Consider the following 15,716-nt stretch of genomic DNA (forward strand, 5'->3'; position numbering starts at 1 on the left):
CCCGCCCTCGCTCGGCTCCACACCCGCGCAGGCGCGCCGCCGCCCCGACCCGTCCCGTCCACTCGCTTGGACGTCGCGCTGCGTGGCCCGCCCGCCCGCCGCGCGGTGGGCCAATCACAGAGGGAGGGGCGGGGTGGGATGGGAGAGGGCGGGGCTTGCCGGCCTCTGCTTCTGAGCTGCGGGTGCGATCACTCTGGAGCCTAACGATGGGTGCGTGGGTTTTCCCGCTCGCTGAAATCGCTGAGGCGGGGGGGGCCCAAAGGCGTGAGGAACAAGCAGAGTCCTTAAGACCAGAGGCCTAACCCTAAACTGATGCAGATGTTCCTTTCAGAGGAGCATCTCTTGGGAACGCTCACTCCACGATGTCCCCAGCAGATCCCTCAGGGCAGGGTGACATTCCCCAGGGAAGTCAATGATTCCCACTGTCACCCTTTTGTGGTGTCGTTCGGAAACAGCTCGGTGCTCCCTCCCTGCCTGGAGGAGAGGCCAGAACCCCACCTGGGGACGAGCTCTCCCTTTAGCTGTTCTTTGCCCATTTCTCCCCACTTTGCACAGCTTGCCCTTGAGGTTCAGCAGATGAGGAGGCTCCCAGCTGCATCCTGGCCCCTCCTGTTTAAACCTTGGCTTCAGGATGTCTCTTGTCCACGCAGCCTTGCTCCCTTCTCTCCCAGGCTGGTGCAATCCCGTGCAGATCGATACTCTGTTGCTTGAATTTGAACACAAAACCTGATTTTTCAGAAGTCCTCACCCCCCATGGGCTTCCCAGGGCTTCAGCTGGCGCTGGCATCACCTGCCGCTCCCAGGAATATCTCAGCTGAAACAAGAATGTGTTCAATGACGGAGCCCTCCAGGGTCTGCACCTCCTGCCCCATGGTCGTATTCATGTTGATGTTGGTGCAAATCTCTTGCGATCCATTCAACAAGGTCCAAATAATGCTTCATGGGGTATTTTCCACCTGGAAACAGGTAGGTTTTCCACCATTTACCCATCTGGGAGATTGCTCCAGAGCCTCTCTGCTCTGATGGTCAGGGAAATGGCATCCACCGCTCGTTTAGTCTCCTAAATGTAGTCACTGCCAGTGAATACTGTTCTCTTGTGCCCTCTCACATCTCAACACCTTCTTCTCCAAGGCCCAAGGGCTACATCTCAGCACTGCACCTCTTCTGCTAGGGGGACAACACACCCCCAAATCTGTCTCCTCTTTGAAAAAGATCATGGGTTGAAACTAATATTGTTCCATCTCCATGTGACCCGCTGTCCTGGATTTGTAAATGGTCCGTGTAGCCAGAAGGGGCACAGGCTCTCGGCAAGGATTTGCTTGCAGGTAGGTCACCCTGGGCCATGAATGTCCTTTGTTCGGTGTCTCCAGCTGTGGTCTCTGTGCTCTGTCTCTGCCTGGTGAATGGAAACGCTCCCCGCTCTGGGGACATGAGTCTCACCCCTACCAGCGCCCGCAACCCAGGTGCAGAATTAGACGGCATTTTGAAAACCGAACAGTCTACATTTTCTATTTTTGATCATTTCATTTGTACTCCCTCAACATGATTAACTGCTTCTCCAAAGTTTTTTTTTTCCAGGTCTTGAACTGCCAGTGAACTGAAAGAGAAAATGTGTCTTTAATAAGGTGGTTAAATTTAAATAAGTTTTAATAAAGATATGAGCAGGAGCTCGCATTCAGCTTTGCACCCGGCATTTGGGAGCACTTCCCCCTTGCTGTGGCACTGGTCATGTGGCTGCTCTCCTACACCACCAGGAAAGGGAATCCAGACTGGCAGAGACCTGACTTAACTAATTCCAACATCATTTTAAATACATATATTTTCCTTGGTTATGTGTCAGTATGGATTCAAGGATCTTTCCCACTGATCCCAGGGAAAACAAGGGCTCTCCATCAGGGAAAAGTCGTCTGTTAGGAACAATTATTTTTATCACAAAAGCTCTGCTCAGGCTCAGCATCTCTTCGCACTGAGCAAAGGAAACACTTCTGCATTGCCTGCCGAAGAGGTTTCAGCCCGAGGGGCTGGCAGGGGATATGGATGAGGCTTTCAAGATAAAGCAATTGAGGGACCTGCCTCCACTTGCTGAAGCTAGGGGAGATCATCCCGCCGACCCCTGCGGGCCTTAGGTGCGGTCCTAAGAAGTGCTGCAGAAGGTAGAAGAGGAGACATGCACAACAGAGATTTTTTTCTAAGGTGTATTTAAACACTTTTTGATTGTTTTTGTAATCGAACAAGTCCGAAAAGAGGTGGAGATTCAGGCGCTGGATCTTAACTCTTCTAGGACAGCTTTGCTCTTCCAGACAGCACAATAGAGAGTGGATTGAGAAGGGACAGGGAGCCTGCAACAGCCTTCTGCGTAGGTCGCAAACCGCTCGAGCATCATCTCTGCCAGCACTTGCGCTGTGCACCACGCTGGGTCATTGACAGGGCACATCCAGCTACGTGACTGGGAGAAATCTGCAGCGAAGCAGAAGAGGATGGATGAAACAACCTCTCCAGCAAGGCCTGGCCCTCTCAGCAGCTGGGGGAGCCTTGAAAAGAAGAAGAGCTCCCTGGGTTTCTTTAGCGCAGTACAGAAAAGGGGTGGTTTGGGTTTCTGCGGCTTTGCTTCTTTTTCTAAATGTCACAAAAAGGCAGGTTGTGCTCCTGCAAACAGGGATTCAGTTACCTGGCTGTGAAACGATTCATTAGTCAAAGAAAGGCATAGTGAGGACCAGCAGCTGGGAGCTGAAGCCGAGACACATTCAAATTGGAAAGAAGGTCCACGTTTTTAACAGAGAGGGTGCTCAGCCGCCAGAACAAGCTGCCAAGAGCAGCCCTATCTTTGTATCCAGGGAAAATCAAGAGCAGGAGCCTTTATGAGAAAGATGCTTTCATCGAAACAGGAGTGATCTGCTTCCATACAGCTGCAAGTCAGCGGAAATCTATAGGCTGCAATGTGCAGGAGACTGAATTACATGATTTAACAGTCCCTTTTGGCCTTAAAACGTATCCATCTATGACAGATGTTGGAGAAACTCCACAATGAAGAGATGGACTAGTTTTTCACTGAGACATGTAGGGCAATGATGGACATTGGGAAGGGAATTCCTGCAATACATTTAGCAGTGACTGCTGTACCCCAAACTTGGTCTGGGGCAATGCCCCCTCCTCAGCCACATTTTGTGGGTGGCCGAAAGATGACTCCCCATGAGGGTCAGAGGAAATTAAGGGGTGTAGCCCCCCTCCACGAGCACACAGTTTTTGAGGTCTTGGAACAAGGGGTCATCGTGAGCATGACCTGCTGTTAACTGCAGTGCCTGTCACAGCCTCCCCTGACAAATGCAGGACCAGCCAGTCCCCCTCCAGTCACAGCAGCCCCCTCTCAAGCATGGAATTTCCTCCAGGTTTTCAAAGTTCAGGGGAGCTGAAGCCCAGCTTTCCTGGAATGGGAGTGCCGGTATTAACCCAGCTCAGACTCCCACAGTGCTCCTTGCTCGAAGCACCCTGGAGTTATCAAACAAGTGTCATTGCCAGGGTGGCCCTGCCTGGGGCTTGCGAGGTGAGATCAAAGGGCAGTACAACATCCGTTCCACGTGAGCAGTTTTGTCGTGTCCAGGGAGCGCCACGAAAACACAGCTCAGAGCTGGGAGCCCACGTCCTTGCAAAGTGTGGAGGAGAGATCAAAGGTAGCACAGGTCCACTCTGCTTACTCCATATGCTGGAGGAAACAGCACAGCCCTGTGCGTGGCACAGAGCCCACCCAGGCTCTGCTTTCGGGCAAACCTTGTCATCTCACATTCCTTCTCTCACCTCCATGCATCAGATCACAATGGGGATGAACCTCTGGGGTGTCAGGTGTGTCTTGCGAGCTCCAGGCACTTGGAAATGCAGGACAGGGCCTGGCAGGGTAGATCATGGAGCAGGAATCAAATGCATGAGTCTGGTCTGCAGCAGAGGAGACTTGCCACATCAATGAACGCAGATGAACTGGAGAGAGAAAGTCCATCATGAGCCCTGACAGCTCCAGCCAAAAGCAATTGGAGCAGCAATCAGTCAGCAGAGGTAGAAGTCCTGACCTGAAATCAAGCTGCCAGGCAGCTGCTGCCCAGGATAGACAGCTCTAAGATGGGGGCTCAGGGAAGTGGGCAGGAGTATCTGCCACGCAAGAAGGGGGAAACTGGGGCGAGGCAGGAGAGAAGAAAGTGGGGAAGAGCCTAGGAGAAATAAAGGTTTGTATAGGAGATGGCCTGGTGAAGAGGAGGAGGGCTGAAGAGACAGGATAGGGCAGTTTTCAACAGGATGGCTTTTCCTGAGCCAACTCCCAACTGCCAGGTTTGGGGGGCACAGGGCTACGCAGTGCCTATCTCTTCCCACCCCACTCTGCCAGGCAGACCCCCCTGCCCAGCTCCTCTCCCACTGGGAAACACATGCTGCAGATCGGGGAGGTCCCCATCAGTCCACCCTTCCTACAGTCCTCCCACTATAAAGGTTTTAGGGAATTGCCTCCAGAGTGGCTGGGATCAAAGCGCTAGCAGTAAGGCAGGATTCACGCTTCCCTCAGAGGGAGCAGCCTGCTGTGGAAAGAGGAGTTTGTCTTTGCTTCCCCCACAAACCAAAAGCACGCCTGCCATGGGGCCCAAACACCTCATTTCAAGGTCCGTGGCGGCCTGCCAGCATGGACACAGCCAACCCCGGACCATTACACAGCTGGTGACTACAGGCTAAGGTCCAGCCCGTCCTCTGCAACCGCAAAGAAAACCCCTCTGTAGCGCTTGTACCAGGTGGCAGCGCCAAACGACGCAGGTTTAGTGCCAAATCCCCTGGCCCTTGCTTCAGGCCTGCACACCCCGGCCGGCCCCAGGTGCCCTCACACCCCACAGGGCCTGTCTCCAGGCTGGAGCAGGGGCCTGCTGAACCCCCGCTGGGTTCCTGCCTCGATCCCACAGCCAGCACGGATAAAGTGCACTGACTGAGGGCTCATAAAAGCAGACCACCTGCCTGACCCCAGCCACCCTCCATCCCCGCTCTCCCCTCACAGCGTTCCCGCCCTCCGCTGACATGGCCGTCGCAAGGCGGGGCCGGGCAAGCCACACTCAAGATGGCCGCCGCAACACGCTGAGGCGGGGCCGGACAGACGGCGCTCAGCACAACCGCCTCGCCCCGCTAGGTGCGAGTCCACCCAGGCCACACTCAACATGGCCGCCGAGCCGTGCCTCGATGGACGCGGCGGAAGGCCAATCAGTGTGCGAGGAGCGGGCGGGGGGCGGGGCCGCGGCTAGCAAGGTGCGTAGCGCTGGGGCGCAGGCTTGGGTGCGCCGCGCAGCCGCTGCCACGTCGCGGGGCTCCGTGGGGCGGCAGGAACAAAGTGTCCGCCATGTCGTGTCGCCGTCCGTCCCCCCCACAAGCATTGCCCACCCCTTCCTGCAGGAGACCGGAGTCCTGCGACCACTGGAGGCGGGGGGGAGAGGATGTCCAAAAATTGGGGCAACTCGGGAGGCACCCGTGGGCGGAACGCGGGGCGGAGAGCCGCGGGCCGCGGGGACGCTTAGCGGGGGAGCACCAAGGCGGGGGGGCGCTTTAGAGCGACGGACGCGTCTCTGTCTGAGGCGTAGGGATGAACGCGGCCTTACCGAAGGTACCGGCGGGCTCTGGCCGGCTGTTGGGGACACCGGGCCCGGCCTCGGTTACCGGCGGAGGACGGGGCGGGGAGAGGAGGGACAGGCCTGGTTCTGGGACCGGGGACGGCAGGGTCAGGCCCGGCCCTTCTGAGGGGGAGACAGGCCCGACCCGGCCCTGGGACTAGATTGGGGGGGGGGTTGTGTCTCTTGGGGGGACACAGGCCTGACCCTGAGTTAGTGCCCTGGGTCGCCTATCTTGGGCAGAGACCCCCACCCCTCCTGCAGCACCTAGGGATCACCCCAGAGACACAAGGTCCCCCCCCGCCATGTCACTGCCCTCGAGGAGCGGCAGATCCCTGGTCCTCCCTGTCCCTCTCGTCACTCTTTGGGGACATTGGTAATTATCCCCCCCCACCCCGGTTGGCATGATGCAGCTCCTGGCCTGCCAGGGTTGTGGTGACAGCAGAGCGCTTTGCTTCGCGCTGTCTTGGGGATGGATGAGCTGTGTTTCCCTTCGTCCGTGCGGAGCTGGAACAAGCACGAGGGTTGTTCGTGCGGCTGTTGTCGCCTGGAGGCGGTGGGACAGGTGCGAGGGATGAATATGGTCTGTAACCAAGGGGAGGAGGGTCGCCCACCCCCACTTGTTGGATCCTGAAGCAAAGTGAGGGGGTGCATGAGGAGGTTACCGCAGTCATCATCTTCCTCCTCCTTCATCCCTTTCCTCTGTGTTGCGGTGGTATTCTGGAAAGTGATAGTGGCTGGTGGCAGTGGAGGGTTATTGGTACGTTCAGAGGGTCTTATGTGTTGTTTTGATGGGTGTGTTCTGGGAAGTGTGAGTGAAGACTCACTGAGTATCCACTATACTGTTTGTGTTTTGACCATTGTGGCTTGTTGCAGGTGCTGTGCTTGAGGAAGAGAGCATTGCTAAAGCAGGTGTTTGCGCTCAGCAGGTGAGTGGTCTGAAATCAAACCCAGTAAGTAATACACAGTATAAGGCATTAAAAATGCTCGGTCACTTCTGACTGTCAGAAAACATACATGACAAAAAAAGTACTTTTTGCTAAGGAAAATCTTTTTTGTGGAGGGAAGACTTTCAGCTGATGTCTGGGATGTGAAGGAGAGAAGATCTCTTTCCTAACGGGATCTATCTGTGTCTGAGGGACTTCGGGTGTGAGCCTTTGGTTAAGGAGATCAGCCAGATATGTTGTGTTTCCACAGGTGTGTGAAATCAGAGCTTTTAATTATCATCTTGTTTCCTACAGAGCAGCAACACCCAGAGAAAGCTGTCTGTGTGCTGCAGGTAAGGCCTCTTAGTAATCCAGTGCAAGGCAAAATTTCATTTACCCAAAATAAATATTACATATTTGAGCGTTTGTGTCTTGTTTTGTTTTTTGTTTTTTTTTTAGCCAATTTTGGATTGGTTAAATAACCTGAGCAGGTGCTCTTCCACTTCCATACCTTTTTTTCTAACCTTTTCTTCTGTTTCCCTGTTCTTGGCTAAGCAGGTGGAACTAGACATGGCGTTATGCTGTGGAGTGACACCAGCCAGATGCTTTTCACTGCATCACTGCCTGAGAACTGACTTACACCCACTTTAACTTTTATTGAGCTGGTAGAGTCTGCTGTCACAGTTTAAAATAGAATTTGATTTTGATGCGGAGGCAAAGTATAACTGAATGGCTTAGATCCTTGGTGTTCAGTTTTTCTTTGCTGTTCTGAGCTTCGTTTATTAAAATGAGCGTTATTGAGGGTTTCATTTTACTCTGGAGAAGGAAGTATAAATAAAAGCTGATGCAGTTTTGGTTTGGCTTCCTAGCATATGAATATTTGAACAGGACTAGATTTAAAATTAAGTGGGGCTCAGATCCATCATAGTAGCATCACTGCTGTCGCATAAGAGGAGGCAGATGTAATATTTCATCAGTATCCTCACCATCCACTGGTGCTGACAAGTCTGTCTTTTTTTTTTTTGGTTTTGTTTGTCTAAGAATTCACCTGGGAAATGAGTCATTTTTAATCTCTTCCTTCCTTATTTAAACCATAACCAACTGTGAATTGTAACAGGCTTGCTATGGTGCACAGGCTGCCTGCATTGAGCAGAGATCGGCCGAAGCCTTACCCTGCCTTTGCCTTGTGTCAAAGAACCGAGGACAAATTCTTGTCCCTGGTGTGGATTTTGGGCTCTCAAAGCACCCATGTATGTTTTTTAAAAGAAGGGCTGTCTGCCATTCAGCTGGAAACATGTTTGCTCTGCTTTGATTTTAAGGTGATGCGCTTGTGAGTTGCCACAGACATTACAGATCCCGTCCTACACATGGTATTGGGAAGTTTAAATACCTGCTCCCGAAGGAGGTAGGCATAAGAACTCCCCTAATGTGCTTGCTTTCATCTGACCTGTCTTTTTACAGTCTGATTTAAATGTTGGTATTATTAATTCCATGGCTGATGAATCATATTAAAAAGGAATAATGTAGTGGTTTACTGCTACTTTTCTTGGTAGAGAGTGTTATGTCACATGAAGTATGCACTCACAACACTGCATAAATACTTTCTTTTGTCCGGTACATTCTTGTTTAAGTTAATGGGTAGTTTTGGGAGGGAGGAATCTCTTCCTGATGCTGAGTTTAACACCCCAACTTCAAATTATTGCAGAATATTGTGAGCAGGTCTTACTTGCATTTAAACTTTTTACTTTCCCTGAAATTTGGAAAGACAACAATTTTTGTGGAAGGAGGAAGCATCTAACTCATCTAGACAGCTGCCTTGAAGGCAGGAACTGAAATAAAAAGCAGTTTGTTTTCTACTCCTTGGTTTTTTGTGGAAGAAATTAATCATGGTATGCATGTATTTTCTGTGTGACTTCTGTGGTGCTGCCATCCAAGAACTGAACTGCTCAACTTGAGAACATCTGTTAAGATAATGTCATCCCAGTTTTGTAGTCGGGGAAAGTGAGCACAGATGGGCTGTGATATGTTCGACATAGTTCAGCAAACCTGTGTCAGAAGAGAGTACCCTAGCATGGTCTCCTGTGCAGGGGCAAGAGTTAATGTTTTTTTATTTCCAGCTTTGTTCAAAACAGATAGGCTTTCTATTTTTTTTTTTTTTTTTTAAATACAGGCTCCAAAGAAGAGAAAGGATAAAGTACAGATGAAAGAGATAAATGTTGGAACCGAATATGAGTATGGAGATGTCAACATCCAGATGACTTCCTATGATATGTGTCTCGTGGAGCATTTTGCTCAGTATGTGCATAAACTCTGCAACCGACTCTCCATCAGAGTGAATGAAAGGTAGGAGGAACACAGCTCTGTGTTTGTCATCCCTTGCAGTCAGGTTGCGTTAGGCCGTGTGAGGCTCGTAGATGATGATACCTTGCAGAGAAGGGTGCAGTCTAATCTCTCTGATAGATTCCTACTTGTAAATCCAAATCTTCTGTCATCTGCCTGGTGTTCTCTTTTTGTGTGTCTGTATGCTTTATTTATACAAGGAAGTCTGAAATGGAGTTGTTCAGGCACTGACTGAACAGATATCAAGGGAAAAAATAGCTGTTACTTTTCATTCCGTTGAGAAAAAGGCTTAAGCCTGTGTGTGCTGACCCCAGGAACGTAGGCTTAAGTATTGCTGACTTTTGCTGCTGTTTTTTCTTTATAGTGTTTCATCCAGGCTCTGCACATATATTGTGCAGTAAGCAAATGATACTGATTATACAAACTAGAATGAGCTTGGGAAACCCCTGGAGATTGTGGGAGAGCTACCAACTGCTTTAGCTTATTATTAGTAGGGGATGCTTCAGTGGCACACTAGATCTCCAAAGCAGGTGTACCCCTGATAGCAGCATTGCTGGTTTTAATGAGTCTGAGGAATGTGATACAGCTTCTTGGTGCCTGCAGTGCACCCAAGGAGCTGTAGTCGCTGGGAGAAGCACTGCATTGCTGTAAGGAAGTAAAAACACTTCGCTGTGATTCTCTGAAATGTGTATCTTTAATTGTAACACTGAGTATAAACACTGGTTCCTGCTCATTACAATTAAACCTATCATTTTCGTTATGTTAATCTACTTTGATGAACTGTTAGCCATGGGTCTGAAATCCTTTGTCCATAGATCAGTCACTTGTAGTCTCATCAGCAGCGACGCACTGGAAAGCATTGGCAGAGAAATCCCACAGCCTGAGACTGTTGATAGCACTTTCAGTGTAAAGCATTATTACTCTGTAACGTACTTGTGCCCTCTGAGGTTGGACTGGGTGTGCAGAGTTCAGTATGTACAGAAAGAAATTTGCCCTTTATGAGCAAAAATTGTAGGGTAAAACGTGGACAGTAGGATGTAGCCTGTTGTGATTGATGCTGTGCAAATGGAGATGGGGAGGCTGAGGTCTCTGGAGTAAAGCTAACCGGAGAGCAGAATCTGATCCAGTGCCTGATCATACTCCTGTTAAATTCAGAGGTGCAAGTAATGTCTTTTGAGCGGTGTGTTGCAGCAGTGGTTTTTAGCTCTGTTCCTAACGAACAGATTACAAAATAAGCCAGAACTGTTGCTTTAAAGCTCTCCTTTAGCTATAAAGAAGTTAGAAGTTCTCTTCTCAAGCTGGTGTTTGTAGCTGAAACAGTTTTTTGCTGGCAATACTGCTGCAAGCTTCTCCCTTATCTCTTTCCAGTAAAACACCCGGCTTCTGCCAGTGCTTGATTTGCAAGATACATTGTTTGCATAATTAATTTCTCATGAAAAGTTAATCTCCTTCCACATTCTCTGCTGCTGGAGGTAGATTCATTCCTGTAAAGTAGTGCAAATCTATCCTCCCTGTCCTAAGCACTGACCTGTGGTTCCTGCAGCTACGCGATGCCCACCAAAACCAACGAAGTGCTGTTCTTGGAAGAGCGAGGTTCCAAAATGCAGCTGGATGCAGTCCTCACTACCCATCAGAGGGTTGTCCAGGTATGAGCTGGTGTTTGCTGATAGTGCTGCGGCTCTTGTGCAGCATCTCCTATCTCAGGCTCTCAAAACCCCTTAACAATTGGAGTTAACTCCCTTGAACAACTGAAAGGCGTAAATTGAAGCGCAAAGAAGTCTAATTAGATTTTTTGCTAAAGGTTGCTCACAAAGTAGAAGCAGAGGAGGGGTTCCTGGATTCTGTATTTCAGCCAGAAGATTTATGATCTATTTTATGCAGAATACTTGATACAATGGGTAGAAAAGTCATATTTAAGGATGAATGATTGGACAAACTTGATGAAATATAAAAATACTATTAGTATCAGGGCCAGCATCAAAAGTGTGCAGCTGATTGAGGTAAACAGGTATTTCTCCTAAGTGACTTTTTCCTATTTTACAGTGTCTTCCCTTGCTATATGCTAAACCTCTGCTGAATTACTTTTTAACCTAGAGGTAGACTTTTTCCACTGGAGAGAGCTGATGGGTGGCTAACGCTGGGGCTTGCAGGTTCACCGTGGCAGCCTTTGTATTAGGGTGTCACCTAAATTGAGGTCTTCGTGTGTGGTTAAGTCTCTTTATGTGCAGGAGAGCATACAGGCAGGGGCAGGAAGCACAGCGTTCATAGAGAAGAGCCGAAACGAGAGCTTTGGGCTGTGCTGCATGCGAGAGGTGTGTGCACAAAGCAGGGAGTGCTTCTCTAATGAAGTGGTTGACTGCCACAGGCTCATACCGAAATGGACTCTCTTCCTGTGCCATTAATATAATGAGTCTGTTTTGTATGTGGTGTTCTGCTCCTGCAGCACTTTTATTTCTTCTCTCAGATCAGCGGTTTGAGTTCAACGTTTGCTCCGATACTCTTGGAAATTATTCAGAGTAATCAGCCTGAAGGGGTCCATCTGTTAGTGAAAGAGGTATGTTTAATTTTACCAATGCCTTTGCATTTAGGAAGCAATATGATGCGTGACATGAATTTGCTTTGAAAATACAGACCTGGTCCTGAGGCTACTGTCTAATCTAGACTTAGGGATACCCAGGATCTCCTAGACCCAGGCCCTCACTTGGTCTATCAAAACCCATTCTCTCTAATTCTTGATGAACATTTCATTTTCTATTTAGCCTTCTATAATTAGTGCCACAGAAGGTACCTTCCCAGCCAATCCCATAGATCTGTAGGAAATGGCAGGTTGCAAGTTGCTTTCCTTTGCTGCCGCAGATTCCCTGCGACTCGGAAGGGAACACTTTCCTTCAGCAGTGCTTCACTGCCTCTTATCTGGGAATCACCAGGAACTTCAAGGAGCAGTTGGTAGCAAAGCTGAGACTGGAAACCCAAATGCTGTGCCCTGTTTTGATGGAATTTACTCTGGGAGGGGTTCAGCTTGTTTCCTGCAGAAAGGCCCAACAGTTTTCTCAGCACTGAGGACTTCAGGACAGAACTCCAATCACTGGTGGACAAGGCATAAGGAGATATTTAAACTTCTGTCACTTTACATTCGGATAGAACAGTCCCAGGCCCTTTTTATTCAGGGACTAAAAGACTTCTGTGGCTGGAAAGGAAAGGCAGCACGCTAAATTCAAACATGAAAACACAGCTGGCTTCTTAAGTGGCCTTTGAAGAATGTTTAGTTATCTCCAGCTCTGCAAAACCAGAAGGAATACAGGAGGTCTCTTGAGTCCAGTAATCTTCTCTGCTTTGGTCACAGTCCGGTCTCTGCCTTAGGGCTGCCATGTCTTTTTTTTTTAATTTTGGCTGATGGCTTTGCGTCTGGAGGGAGAACTGTGACATTGTGCCATTTGCAAAGTCATTGCAATCTGATGCAGGAAGCCCAGGGGAGAGACCTGAGCTGGCTTGATATGACTGGCAGTGCAGAAGAGAGGTGAAAGCTTTGGGATGCTCCTGCAAAGGTCTGGAGAAAGTGGCAGGTCTCGTCAGGAAAGTAGATGCTACGATGATAGGCAGTGGCAGAGTTGGAGATGTCCAGTTGACTTCTTGAGCAGAGTGCCATTGCTCAGCCTTCCAAAAGCAGTTACCCAGGTGAGGAGGAGCCTACAAGGCTGAATTTCAGAGTAGTGCGTGCAGTGATCAAGCACGTCCATGACTGCTGTGCTTCCAGGTTGAGCTGCCTGCAAGAGCGTAGCCTGCAGTGACTTTCCACTTGTGCTTCCCACTCCCTGGATTCAGTGGACATTTAAGTCTTTTATTTTGCTGCTCTTAAGTGATTCTCTTTGGGAGAGGGTTTGAATTCCTCTTGATTTCAAAAAGTACTCAAGAGGTGATTCTGACTTGCTTGAGGGTTTTTTTTTTCCTCCCTCCACAGCACACAGAAGCTGACTTCAAGAGCCGATTAAAGTCTCGACCAGAACTTGAAGAGCTGCTAGCGCAGATGAACTGAAGTGAGGAAGAATGCTCCATCCATTTCAGAGCTGCCCCTGGGAAAGCAAGCCTTCTCCCCCATGGCCGTTTGAGCCTCCAGAAGGCAACTTCATGAGCAGTGTACCAATAATTTGGTGAATTGGAAGAAATTTCCACTGTTGTCAAGCAGCTTGTCTTAATAAAGACAAATACATGTGTTTATATGTGACTGATTAGTACTCTGAGAGAAGGGGGGGTCACAATGAAATGTGGGTTACTTTTCTCAGCTCTTCCTCTTTTTTTTTCTTTTTTCCTGCATGTTTTGGGTTTGGGTTTCTACAAGTTTCAGTCTGCAGAAATCTCTGCAAGTTAATAATGCTGCACTGCAACTCTCCCAGAAGCTGTTGATGTGGAAGTGACTGTCCTGCTCCTTTCTTCAGCTGAAGGCTGGAGCAATGTGTTCTTCTCGTAAGAGCTGCTTAAATCAGAGCTTCACCAACATGAATGGAGCCTCAGAGCCCTGGGAGGGGTGGGGATGATCGTCCCCGAGTAGCTGAACAACCACTGCTTAACAGAAAAAAGCCTCAGAGGGCAGAGGCAGGAAGGTTGGAGCTGTGTCAGGCAGTGTGTGCAAAATTTCTCCTTAATTTCTGATTTGCCTTTCAAGCCATAAAGGATAAACTTTCCCCTGGATCCCTGAAGTCAATCTACTTTTTACAACAGCCCTTTGGAAAGGGAGAAATTACTTGTGCCTTGGAAGGACAACTCGCAGAAGCGCAAAGCTGTTTGGAGAATTTCCCAGGATGGTGCCAGATGCTTTTCCCGGGACTGCCGCTTTTCCTGAGTGATGTGGGACCGAATTAGACACTATTGCCGTCCTGCAAAACCCAGAGCCTGTGGGAGCTCTGGCTTTTGGGTGCACCTACGGGTGCTGGGTTGAACAGGTCGTGGCACCTGGGTTTTTGCTCCAATCCTCGTTCTTTCAATTCTGAGACAGGGTGCGTGCAGCTGTTTTTGCTTAGGCTGGAGCTAAGATACACCTGATCATGCCATCCTGTTAGGAAGTATGTTATAATGAAATTTGAGCCCTGCTTTGATGGAAGCTAAGAGAAGGTTCTGTTCCTGCCCCAAAAATGGTTGATTTGTTGGGGTTTTTTCCCCCTTCCCAAGCACCAGCTCTTTAAAAGAGGGAAAATAACCATTAACACTCCCCCCCTAAACTGGGGCTGCTCAGGTGTTGCTGGATATTCACTTGTGGTCCTGTGCCAGCTGTGATTTTTGGCTGGCAGTACGAAAACCCAGCCCTTCGGCAGCCCCAGCACCCACCTTCCCAGGAAGTTGCCCCTGGCAAAAGCCACAGGTGCCCTTCCCTTTCCAGCCTACAAAAAGTGATTTTATTTTCATTTTCATAGCTTATTCCCTAGGAGGTGGTGTTCAGATGAGCATCCCACTCCATAAAAGCCCCTTTTTCCCCCATTCCTAATGCTCCTGGGGCTTCCCAGGAGATAAATTCCCCCCCAAAGTCCTCTCCTGTGGGACATGAGGATATCACTGCTGGGAAAAGCTGTGGGATGGCACAGGGAAGGACAGGGAGTGGAAATCTGCAGCAGGGCGGTCACAGAGCTGAGACCCAGCCTGAATGCTCCCAGTTTGGGATATTTTGGGCTAGAAATCCCCATCTCACCCCACAACCATCCCCTCCAAGCTCCCAGTGAGCCCCGGTGGCGCAGAGACAAATGCTTCAGCCAGGACAACAAATGCCACTGGATTTAATTTCCCAACAACATACCGTGGATTTACCCGGCACGTCCACCCGCTTGAATAAAAAATAACACCAAAAAAGGGTCAAATGGTGCAGCTACCCCATTCCTGGGGTGCCGAGTATGGGCTGGCTGGTGGTGCCAGGAGCAGGGTTCCCCGGTGATTTCAGTCCCCGGTGGGTGAAGGATGGGCTTGGCGTGAGCCGCGTGCTCGGCGCGGTTCCTCGGCACGCTGCCGCCGAGCCATGCACTCGCCGAAAGCCCGGACCTGGGTCTGGCAATGCCGCCAGTCCTGCCGTGCCGCCATGCACTCCTGCAGCTCCCGGTGCTGCGCCGCGCAGCCTGTCCGTGAGATCATGGCGTCCAGCGGGTCCTCGGCCTCCTCATCCTCATCTTCCTCCAACGACGGACGGTTCCTGGCGTGTCCTGGCCTCGCCATTGCTGAGCCGGGCTGGAGAGAGGTGGCAGGCATCAAGGCGCTGCCTTCCTCTCGACAGCCCTGCGTGGGTCACTGCCCCCTTTTTTGGGGGCACCCCCCAGGGTGATCCAGCACTCCCAAACCTCCATGGGTGCTCAGCACCCCCTGCACCCCCTTCCCACCACCCCTATTGGTGCCCAGCACCCTCCATGCACCCATGGGTGCTCCCAGATGCTCCATGCACCCCCAGAAGGATTTCAGCAACCCCCCCCATGCAGCCCCCACACCTCCATGGGTACTCAGCACCCCCCATACATGCTTCCATGGGTGCCCAGCACCCCCCAAGCACCTTACCCCCACCCATGGGTGCTCAGTACCCCCTAAACATCCTTCCGTGAGTGTCCAGCACCCCCCAAGCGCCTTACCCCCACCCATGGGTGCTCAGCATCTCTCTTATACATCTCACCAGCCCCCTCCCTGCCCTCCCAATGCCGTACCCAGCCCCCCCCGCCCCCGTACCAGTCCAGCAGCGCAGCGCGGTCCCTTTAAGGCTGGCGTCGGGGTAGACGCTACCGGGGCGGGGCGTAGCGGTGGGAGCGTTCGCTCATTGGAGGATGCCTTCCCCTTTCCGCTCTCGCTTCGCGGGGGTTGACGGGAA

General features: G+C 50.5%; 2 protein-coding genes across 5 annotated transcripts; one reads left to right on the forward strand and one right to left on the reverse strand.

Moving 5' to 3' along the window:
* The first annotated feature begins 5,594 nt into the window (after window positions 1–5,594).
* On the forward strand, window positions 5,595–13,061 carry MRPL48 (mitochondrial ribosomal protein L48). 2 transcript variants are annotated; one of them, XM_010576647.1, is made up of 8 exons: window positions 5,595–5,617; window positions 6,498–6,550; window positions 6,863–6,900; window positions 7,867–7,952; window positions 8,718–8,890; window positions 10,431–10,533; window positions 11,352–11,441; window positions 12,846–13,061. In XM_010576647.1, exons 1-8 carry the CDS (start codon window positions 5,597–5,599, stop codon window positions 12,918–12,920), a joined length of 639 nt encoding a protein of 212 aa, XP_010574949.1. In that variant the 5' UTR covers window positions 5,595–5,596; the 3' UTR covers window positions 12,921–13,061. The 2 variants fall into 2 exon arrangements, with proteins under 2 accessions (XP_010574949.1, XP_010574948.1); XM_010576646.1 differs by lacking the exon at window positions 5,595–5,617 and adding an exon at window positions 6,249–6,381.
* Window positions 13,062–14,617: 1,556 nt separating this feature from the next.
* On the reverse strand, window positions 14,618–15,644 carry LOC104837489 (cytochrome c oxidase assembly factor 4 homolog, mitochondrial). 3 transcript variants are annotated; one of them, XM_010576649.1, is made up of 2 exons: window positions 15,578–15,644; window positions 14,618–15,091 (listed from the first exon to the last, which is right to left on the reverse strand). In XM_010576649.1, exon 2 carries the CDS (start codon window positions 15,077–15,079, stop codon window positions 14,807–14,809), a length of 273 nt encoding a protein of 90 aa, XP_010574951.1. In that variant the 5' UTR covers window positions 15,080–15,091; window positions 15,578–15,644; the 3' UTR covers window positions 14,618–14,806. The 3 variants fall into 3 exon arrangements, with proteins under 3 accessions (XP_010574951.1, XP_010574950.1, XP_010574952.1); XM_010576648.1 differs by lacking the exon at window positions 15,578–15,644 and adding an exon at window positions 15,484–15,564; XM_010576650.1 differs by lacking the exon at window positions 15,578–15,644 and adding an exon at window positions 15,413–15,417.
* Window positions 15,645–15,716: the final 72 nt, after the last annotated feature.

Source organism: Haliaeetus leucocephalus, unplaced genomic scaffold, assembly GCF_000737465.1.
Source record: "Haliaeetus leucocephalus isolate CR32 unplaced genomic scaffold, Haliaeetus_leucocephalus-4.0 Scaffold536, whole genome shotgun sequence".
NCBI classification, from domain to species: Eukaryota; Metazoa; Chordata; class Aves; order Accipitriformes; family Accipitridae; genus Haliaeetus; species Haliaeetus leucocephalus.

Excerpts from the sequence above, each read along its gene's own strand:
- MRPL48 (XM_010576646.1), top strand. The coding sequence starts at position 6,274 with ATGAGGAGGTTACCGCAGTCATCATCTTCCTCCTCCTTCATCCCTTTC. Across the intron at positions 8,891-10,430 it reads TCCATCAGAGTGAATGAAAG|CTACGCGATGCCCACCAAAA; the intron begins GTAGGAGGAACA and ends TGGTTCCTGCAG. Across the intron at positions 10,534-11,351 it reads CCCATCAGAGGGTTGTCCAG|ATCAGCGGTTTGAGTTCAAC; the intron begins GTATGAGCTGGT and ends TTCTTCTCTCAG.
- LOC104837489 (XM_010576648.1), bottom strand. The coding sequence starts at position 15,519 with ATGTATAAGAGAGATGCTGAGCACCCATGGGTGGGG. Across the intron at positions 15,092-15,483 it reads CTGAGCACCCATGGGTGGGG|CCCGGCTCAGCAATGGCGAG; the intron begins GTAAGGCGCTTG and ends ACCTCTCTCCAG.